The sequence below is a fragment of the Hipposideros armiger genome, unplaced genomic scaffold, assembly GCF_001890085.2.
Source record: "Hipposideros armiger isolate ML-2016 unplaced genomic scaffold, ASM189008v1 scaffold_639, whole genome shotgun sequence".
In the NCBI taxonomy this organism is placed as follows: domain Eukaryota; kingdom Metazoa; phylum Chordata; class Mammalia; order Chiroptera; family Hipposideridae; genus Hipposideros; species Hipposideros armiger.
The window spans coordinates 444,960-454,398 of record NW_017731989.1 but is presented as its reverse complement, the minus strand read 5'-3'; the positions used below and the strand labels follow the sequence as shown (position 1 = coordinate 454,398).

Here is a 9,439-nt window from a genome sequence, read left to right as displayed (position 1 = left end):
ACACCTGAAGCTGAAGCTGAATAATACTGAATGTCAACTATAATATGTATATAGTCACAGGATGTGGAGTACAGCATAGGGAATATAGTCAATAGTATTGTAATAGCTATATTCAATGTCAGAGGGGTAGTAGGTTGGGGGAGGACGGTTATCACTTTGTGAGGGGTGTAAATGTCTAACTATTACATTGTTTTGTATATCTGAAACTAATAAAAAAAAATTTTTTTAAAGTACCATTTGTTGAGCATAGACTGCGCCTTGCAATGAGTCATACATACTTGAACGTGATTGTGAAGCTGACCCTGAAAGATGAGGAAACTTAAATGTTGACCTGTGTTTCCCATGTCCCCACAGACTGTGTGCAGGAGCTGAATCTCCAGGCCATGCGTCTTCCTAAGACAAGCCCCTGATGTAGGTATGCTCTGTGGAGTGGCCTGAAGTCTTGAGGTCCAAAAATTGTGGCAACAGGAAGAAGCCAAGTGCAAAGGATGATGCCAGGGCAAGTTCTCCTCTCCTGATTTTTTGTGGATGTCAAGCTTTATCGGTTTTTGAAAATGTTCATTTTGAGTTACATCCTAACTCCATCACTGCGGGCGTTCTGAACCACTTGTCGTTACCTCCTCAGGCTTTTTCCAACCCCATGTCCTTTCAAACACTCGTAGGATGCCTCCATACCAAGGACCCCATGTACATGTCCCTCTTAAGTTAATGTCATGGCTAACTGGAAAGGTTTTTGGAGCTAGGCAATTCTGTGTTGAAATCTGGCTTCCTTGGACACTGCCCGTGTACTCTGAGGCAAGTCCGTTCAGTTTGCAAACTCAGATTCGATTCCTCACCTGCAAAAGTGGACCTAGTTCTCTCTTGCAGGGTTTTTGTTGTCGTTGGGAAGATCGGAATGGTATTTCCCAAATGCGGGCTACCTCCCGTTGGTGCTGTGTGTGATTGTCGCCTTGCAGCTGCTAACTCAAATGCTCCTGCGCACTGATCCTTTGAAGTCTTAAGGAAGTGTCTTGGAATGCTAAGACCCCAGGGAATGATCTCGGTAAAACTTCCTTATCCGGAATGCTGAGTCCATCCGGGGATCATAAGTATGTGTGAAAGCACAGCTAGTGCTTGACTTGATCACAATGAGTTTCAGTGAAGCAGCTGCCGGTCTAATCGAATCAATTAACTGGGTATAGATATTCAAATTGACTTCTTTGTGGCCATTGTAAATAAAAGCTTTACACCCACCAGTATCAGGGCTCCCTAGATCTTCAGAGACTAGACCCCTGGCCCGCAGAAACTCTACTTTTGACTCTTGTGATTTCTTAACCCTTCGCTGCCCCTCCTTGAGCTCCCCAGCCCTTGTCACGCGGGACGTGATATGTGATGGTAGGTGGAAGGAGGGAGGACTGAAGCATTGCATGACAGCATGCTGTGAGCACTCTTACTGTACCTTTAATGTATCAACACAAAAGCCCATTGGAAGATAGCGTTTGATATCTATCTCTCCATGGCCTTTATAGCAAAGAAATAGTAGGTTTCAGGCTCAGAAGCTTGACCAGAAACAGCCTTTAGTTAAAATATCATAGCATTCTTTCCTTCTCATTATGTGTACTTCATAGTTACCTTCTATTTGATACTGGATCTCTATTCATGGTATTGACATCAAGTTTTAATTTTAAACCCTTTTTTTTTTAGATTTTTTATTAGTGAATTGGGCAAGTGGAACGGTGTTGGGGAATTGGGGAAGGGGAACAGCCAAGTTGTTGTCCTTCAGCCTTAGTTGTGGAGGACGCAGCTAGCTCAGCTCCAAGTCCAGTCACCATCCGGCTGCCCGTCGGCAGCTTGCAGCTGCTCATTCAGCTCAAGGTGCCGTGTTCAATCTTAGTTGCGGGTGGGCACAGCCCACCATCCCATGTGGGGGTCAAATAGGCAACCTTGTTAAGTGCACATGCTCTCACCAACTGAGCCATCTTGCCACCTGTTGGCAGCTCAGCAGCAGCTCAGCTCAGGCGCAGCACACTGGCCTATGTGGGAATCAAACCGGTGACCCTGTTGCTCAGAGGTCACACTCTTAACCAACTGANCAGGAGCTCTGTGGGATGGTGTTAGGTGGTGCAGTGACAGGATTCTGTAGCATTAATCATGGCATCAGAAGGTTGTTGCCCTTTCAGATCACGTTAAGCCCTTTTGATCACAGCAAGGAGAAAAGCTCAGTTTACTGTGGACGTTATTACCCCTCTATCACTAGCTAATCTCTGTAACAGGGAAGTGGTCATCCATGGGCTCCGAGACTTGACAATGAACAACATAAGGCTAGAATTCCTATCATTCCTCCATTGTATTGCCTTTTCATTGTATTATTTTTTCTTTCTTTCTTTTTTTTTGGTAGCTGACACTGGATTATTATTTAAAGTCTTGCTACATTGTTTCCACTTGCAAATAAATACATGCATTTAAAGAAAAGGAGTTGACTCAGGGTCAATAAATTGTTAAATACATGAAGGTGTAGGCACAATGTACCATCATGAATGAAGAATGTACATATTCGCATATCGAAAAACACTTGATTTGTAAGTGGGTGTAATGCCTGCAGCATGGGTCCTGACATGTATGAAGCAATCAATAAATACACGCCACAGTTATTATTTTTGTTGTATTCTTCACATCTCTTAATTAGTCAATCTACCCTTGTCTTGAATCACAATATATCAATCCTAAGGAACTTACCAAAGCAGAGGAGGAAAAGGAATTCAGGGGTCATACTGGCTGTTCTAAGGACCCGTCTTCAGTTTTACATCCATGGGGGAAGGAAAGCTTGATGTGAGTAGTGACATCTTTGCTTCAGCATGTCCCTTCCTTCCTGTCACGTGACCCACAAGCTTAATGTCACAACCACATTCATGAAATGAAACCAGGTATTGTTACATCAAACATTCTGAAAATGACAATGTTTTAGAGTCACCAGAATGTGAGAAAATGCAGCCTCTCCATATGTCCATTCCCAAACCTCACCATCATCACCAGTGAGCGTCCATTTGGTGAGGGCTTGCTCATAGATACAGTGAGTCCTATTACACCAACATCAACCTTAAAGCTGAAAAGTTCCTGATCCACTCTTTCCATTATGTCATTTCATCTTTTGATTCTCCAAACTGGATGGAGCTTGCTGCCTGGTGCTCTAAAACAAGCCTCAAAGAACCCCAATAGATATTCCAGAAAAGGGAAAACTTACATCCCTCCCCTGTGCCACAATCAGCTGCTTTTGTACGATACTCCAGCTCAGTTCTTTATCTTGGCTACACATTAGGCTGCCCTGGGGGTGCTGTTGAACATCGCAGTGGGCAGACCAGCCCACAAAAGCATTGAATCAGAATTGTTTGGGATGGGGCTCAGGCAGCAAACTTTCAAAGTCTTCTGAGTGATGCAAATACTGAGCCAAAATGGAGAACCACTACTTTAACTGAACCTGAAAAAAATTGAACAAGACTGCAACATAGAAATTCAAAATCAGTTGACTTAGAAACTTCCAAGCAAAAGTGATTATATATATCTCTGACAATTTGCAGCCAGCCTGCCATCAGTACCCAAATGTGGTTGATACAGTTTTACCTGTGTGCTAAGATCTCTTTAAAATTAACATCAAGCCTGTTTACAAAGATTAGTATAAGAAGGAAACTGAACTAACTCAATGGATGTTGGTTAGGCCTGCTTTTCTAAAAGATTTCCTCTTTTTTCCCCATGTGGGCTAAACAGTTTTGTATCTTAGTAGTGAAAAGGGGGAAGTTGCCAGGACTTTGTGCTAAAACTGCATGGCCCAATTAAAAATATTACATTTCATGTTTTAGAAAAGGAAAGTAATAGACACAAAGTGAAAAGACCAAGTGTCCATCCAAAGATAAATGGATAAATAAAATATCTATAGAGAAGATGGAATACTCTTCGGCCATAAAAAGGAATGAAATTCTGACACCTGGCTGGAATTTGAAAACATTACACTATGTGAAATTAGCCAGACACAAAAGGACAAATATTGTATGATTACACTTATAAAAAAGTACCTTGAACAGGCATGCGGGAGTCCAGCTCCCACTGGTCCAGGAGTTCCCTCAGGTGGAGACGGAGTTAGCGAGGCGGGGAAGAAAGAGCCAAGACGCGGGGAACGTTTTCAAAGAAGTGTCACACTTTATTTTTCCAGCATGTCCCTTTTTATGCTGGACAGTTGACCATTACATCATGAGAACATTGTTTTTCACATAGTTTTGATATTATTTTCCCAGGGTTATTCTTCCATATAGGCTATTTTTCACTTCCTTACAATTTTTCTGCTACAGGGTACAGCTTGACCTGTTCTATGCTAAAGATTAATTTATCTTAACTGTGTCCTAATCTTTTACCTATAATTACTGTGTGGCTAAGGCTGAGTTTCTGCATCATAACCTAAAGAATGGTTTCCATAGCAACCCAGCAATTATCCCAAACACCATTAACTGAGCAGGATCCTAAGACTACAGGGTGCATACTTTGCATATTACTAAGACAGCAGGAGACTAACAGTGTGACTAAGATTGCTTCCAGTGTATAAAATAGAATTATTGTAATATATATATATATATATATGACTTACTAAGTTGATTAAGGTAAATACAATAATCAATATCGGAAGGGGTGTCTAAAGGAGAATATAAATTTTTTAAGGTATAGAGCAGTATTTGTTTATCAGTCAGAGCTTCAGAATTTGTTACAATAGCAGCATGCTTGGCCATGTCAGACACTGAGGCACAGCCGGCTCCCAACACAGGCAGATTCGTAGAGACAAGAAAGTACAATACAGGTTACCAGGGGCTGTGGGGAAAGAGGGGAAATGGGTTATTGGTTAATGGGGACAGTTTATGTTGGAGATAAGAAAGTTTTGGGCGATGATGGTTACACAACATTTTGAATGTATTTAATGTCACTGAACTATACACACTCACAAATGGTTAAAAGGATAACTATTATTTACATATATTTTACCACTACAAAACATAATGGATGTTTTTGAGGTATTAAAAAGAAAATTTTTTCTTACAGTCAGTGGATCCACAGAGAATGGAAAAAAGGAAAGAGTTGAGAGAGCAGATACCTGTGGACACCTGAACTCACTAGAAGCTGCACCTGGGAGGCAGCATGACTCCAATTCTGGAGAGCCTGGTCTCTGAGCATCAAAACCCTTGGGAGCCTGGACCTTTATCCCCCTGCCTGCTTGGCAAAAAGGAATTGGAGCCCACAGCATTGACCTTCTCCTTTTCTAATGGACCATGCAGGGTGGGCCAGTAGGTACCACCTCTACTCTCTGCATAGCAGGTCAAAGACCATCAGTAAATATCAGCCTCGTGTCATGGTGAAAGCAAAGCAGATGGCGAGAACTCAGGCACATCTCTGCAAGAGATGGTCAAGTCTTAGGGACTTAGAAAGTCTGCAGGCTATGTGANGGTTGGATTCCCACATGGGCCAGTGAGCTGTGCCTGAGCTGAGCTGCTGCTGAGCTGCCAACAGGTGGCAGGATGGCTCAGTTGGTGAGAGCACGCGCTCCTAACATCAAGGTTGCAGGTTTGACTCCCACATGGGATGGTCGGCTACGCCCATCTGCAACTAAGATTGAACACGGCACCTTGAGCTGAGCTGCCCTGAGCTGCCAACAGGTGGCCAGATGGTTCAGTGGTTAGAGCATGTGCTCTTAGCAACAAGATTTCTGGTTCAACTCCCACATGGGATGGAGGGCTGTGCCCACCCACAACTAAGATTGAACACAGTACCTTGAGCTGAGTGACTGCGAGCTGCCGATGGGCGGCTGGATGGCGACTGGACTTGGAGCTGAGCTAGCTGCGCCCTCTACAACTAAGATTGAAGGAACTCTTGGCTGTTCTCCTTCCCCAATTCCCCAATTCCCCAATAAAATCTTAAGAAAAAAAAAAGCAATTTTAAGTGAGTCTCTACATAACGACATACTGTTGATGTGACACCATTGGCTGAGTATCAAACAGGATTCTAAAATATTCAGACGCTCAAGTCCTGCCCCTTGGACATCAGCCCCTCTCACTCCTGCTGACACTGCTGATGGGGACAGGGACCCTGTAATTGCCTTTTGAGGTGGGATGACCCTCTGAGGCTTGAGACTTTGCCCAATGTACTTGGAAGGACACAGTGGGGTACAGATGAGCCACCTGGCTGCTTATCATCTCACCCACCACAGGACATCTCATCTCATTTTTGCACATCACCTACCCCAAGATTAGAGGAGAATCATCTCTGAAGTCTTATCGGAGATGCCTCAGGACCTGACAACAGGGACAGGAGAAGGGAGGGATATACTTTCTTCACTGACAGATGATGGAGAATGCTCTCGGAGGAATTTCCAACAGAAATAGTACCCGAACCAAGGGGAGGAGAGGCGATGATAAAAGGGTTCATTCCCCATGGAAATAACAAGACTCATGCTACACACACACATGGTTTCTAATCGTAAAGACAGCCCTGCAGATCATTCTGATTGTCCCCTGTACAGATGGGAAATCAGCCCTAGCACTCATCATGCATTTCAAATGCCGCTCAACCAGCCTGTGCAGGAGGGGGGGCTCCAAACACACAGGACTTCCCCGGAAACACAGCAGAGAGCCTGAGAGGGGAGGCTCTTGCTTTTGCCCAGGTGGGGCTCTGGTAGAAAGAAAGCCCTGTGGACCNATAAAAAACCTAAAAATAAATAAATTAAAAATAAATAAATAAATAAAAAAGGTTAAAAGTGGGTGAAGAGGAAAAACACAATGTAAAACCGACACGGACAGTCACACATTAGGGAGTGGGAGCACCACTGAAGCTGTTCCATGGGTGGCCGAGGTGGAGACTGCTGCAAGAGGTGTTTGTAGAGTGAGCAACTGGTGTCTCTTTGATGTACCACACCCATCCTGACTATACACTGAGACTTCTTTCCATTTTGACTACCTTGACCAGATAGCAGCCAAGGGGGTCTATTCTTAGCAGGAGCCCTGAGTTTTACTAATTGAGTGGGAGGGACAGAAAACTTCTCCTGGTGCCTGAAGCCTGGAGCCTCCACACTGAGTTCAGCCAGTGACAAGATACTCAGCCAAGGAAAAGCCCCAGTCGTCCTCCACACCCTGAAAAGTACAGTGGACAGAAACAGGCTGATCTTATACACAGTGCCACAGCCGTGAAAGGGGGGTCTCAGCTGTAAGAAACAAGACTCATCCATGATCTGATGGAAGCCAACACAGTGAAAGGAAGTTGATGAAACAAAGAACTTATATTTGAGAGAACAGTTTCTATTAAAATCAGAACTTGATTTTCATAAGCTTCTCCCCAGAGTTATAAGTGAGGGGATAATAACTCTAAACTAAGAATGAGCATGTATATAAAAAAACAAGATTATGAACAAGAAACTAACAACAAATATTGAAAATATAATGATGACCTTTTACACCTGCACCAGGAATACTGGGGACAACTCAAGAGCAAATTGATCTATGACATAGAATGGAATTCTTCCAAATTAGGTAAAATGTTAGGAGTATAAGAAATAAAGTTTAAAAGACATGTTTGAGAGCTTGTTTGAAGGTTCTAGCAGGGGAGCACAGCTACTCGTATACCCTTGATCAAACAACGTCCCTCTCCTCTATCAGGGGAGAGGGTAAAGGGGGTCAAATATATGGTGATGGAAGGAGGACTGGCTCTGGGTGGCGAACACACAGTGCAATATATAAATGATTTATTATATAATTGTACATTTGAAACCTATATAATTTTATTAACCAATGTCACCCTAATAAATTTAAGAAAAATAAAAAAAGCAGCAGGATGCCTTTTTGTTTTATTGATGGTTTCCTTTGCTGTGAAAAAACTTTTTAGTTTGATGTAATCCCAACACCTGAAACTAATAAAAAAAATAGAAAAAAATTTTAAAAATCACATGCGAGTGCACACATACACATACATGAAAGACATGTTTGATAAATACAGAAACTTCAACATTTGACCAATTGCTGGTCCTGAAGCACAAAGTAGACAGGAGCAGAAGTGATAAATATTATACAGGAAGCCATTTTTCCCCATTTTTCAATGGAAGAACAGTTCCTGCAGACGAGACTGTATGTGCAACACAGCCTGACTCTGAGGTTTTGAGTGTTTTCCAAGTCATCCAAAATGTGTTACATGAGTCTTTCTGCTCAGTCCTGTCGTCTGCCCCAGGTGAAGAGCACAGGAAAAAGAAAGCCATCATCTTGTCCTAGAGTGTCAATAGAACTGAGAATCCAGGTTCCATAGAACTGTTCCGGTTCAGCAGGTCTGGCTTGATCAAGCACTCATTGTCCCCCAGGGCAGCTGTCTGACCTGTGGGTAGAGAAGGATAGACTTGAGATCAGGGGAGGGAGGAAGAGGAAGAATGTTCTTCCTCACAGCCTCCAAACACAGGTTTTCTGCCACGAAGAGCCACCCCCTGTCCTCATCCTCCTCATCTAGGGATGATTGAGGGGTGTTATGGATAGTACGAGCTGCTTCTTCCACAGTGATTGGGTCTTCACTGCTGTTTAACGAGAAAGGAAAAGAAATACTACATGTTCGTACAATGATCAGAACAGTCACACCCGGTGAAGAAAAATCCTCCCTGAAATTTATGTGTGCCCATAATGCGAAACATAAGTCCCCACGCAGAGTTTGGTGTTTAAAGAAGCCCCTATCACTACAGCAGCCCATAAAAAAGAGAAGTGCTCAGTGTTTCACCTGGATCCATGTGGAGACTCCTTCTGGCTAAGCCAGGCTTCAACCAGGAAAGCCCCCAAGGTAACCATAATTATAGCAGCCAGACCCAGTCGGATGAGGTTACCCATGGTGAAATCTCTTGATGTGGTTTCAGCAGGGGAAACTGAAAGAGACAAGGGGGTCACCACTGATATCCCTCCTTCTCAATGGATCTGCCCAATGTGACCCTCACGTGCCTGCTGTATTTCCTGGCCACTGATCAGTGGTACCTTCATTAAAGTTTTAATCACTGGAAACAGAATTTAGGATTTTATGAGAGTTGTAGCAGTTTTTTCTTCATCTGCTGTATACTTTCTCTGTCTGTCTCTCTTCTTCATTTATTTGCTCTTTGTCTCATTTGCACCTTTCTGCATTTCCTTTTCCCCTTCTCCCTCCATATTCTAGGCATTTGTGCAACCCAGAGGGCCAGTGTTGCTCCACAGAGCACTGCAACAGCTTCATCAGTACCCTTCCTCAGAGCACAGAACTTCATGCCAGCAGTGGCAGGCAGCAAGCTTAGGAAAATTTGAGCTTAGTAGATAAGTATCGGGACCATTGTGTATTCAGCTTCTCTCAGGAAGGGCTCCAGTTTACCAGTGGCCCCAGTTCCTGAAAAGAAGCCTGCATTTGTATCACCCCATCTTACTCATCCCAATTCCTGAGA

At 43.4% G+C, this 9,439-nt stretch overlaps 1 protein-coding gene and 1 long non-coding RNA gene across 2 annotated transcripts in view; one reads left to right on the top strand and one right to left on the bottom strand.

Annotated features, from left to right (window-relative positions):
- The window catches only part of LOC109372462 (uncharacterized), a 39,364-nt gene extending 33,912 nt beyond the window's left edge, over nt 1-5,452 (top strand). Inside the window, exon 3 of the long non-coding RNA XR_002122051.1 lies at nt 5,059-5,452. This is a non-coding gene — a long non-coding RNA (uncharacterized LOC109372462). The remainder of the gene's footprint in view (nt 1-5,058) is intronic.
- Nucleotides 5,453-7,905: 2,453 nt separating this feature from the next.
- TARM1 (T cell-interacting, activating receptor on myeloid cells 1) overlaps nt 7,906-9,439 on the bottom strand; it is a 23,512-nt gene continuing 21,978 nt past the window's right edge. Inside the window, exons 5-6 of the mRNA XM_019625723.1 lie at nt 8,758-8,899; nt 7,906-8,367 (exon numbers count right to left, since the gene is read on the bottom strand). Of these exons, the coding sequence (XP_019481268.1) occupies nt 8,340-8,367; nt 8,758-8,899 (170 nt within the window). The 3' untranslated portion in view covers nt 7,906-8,339. The remainder of the gene's footprint in view (nt 8,368-8,757; nt 8,900-9,439) is intronic.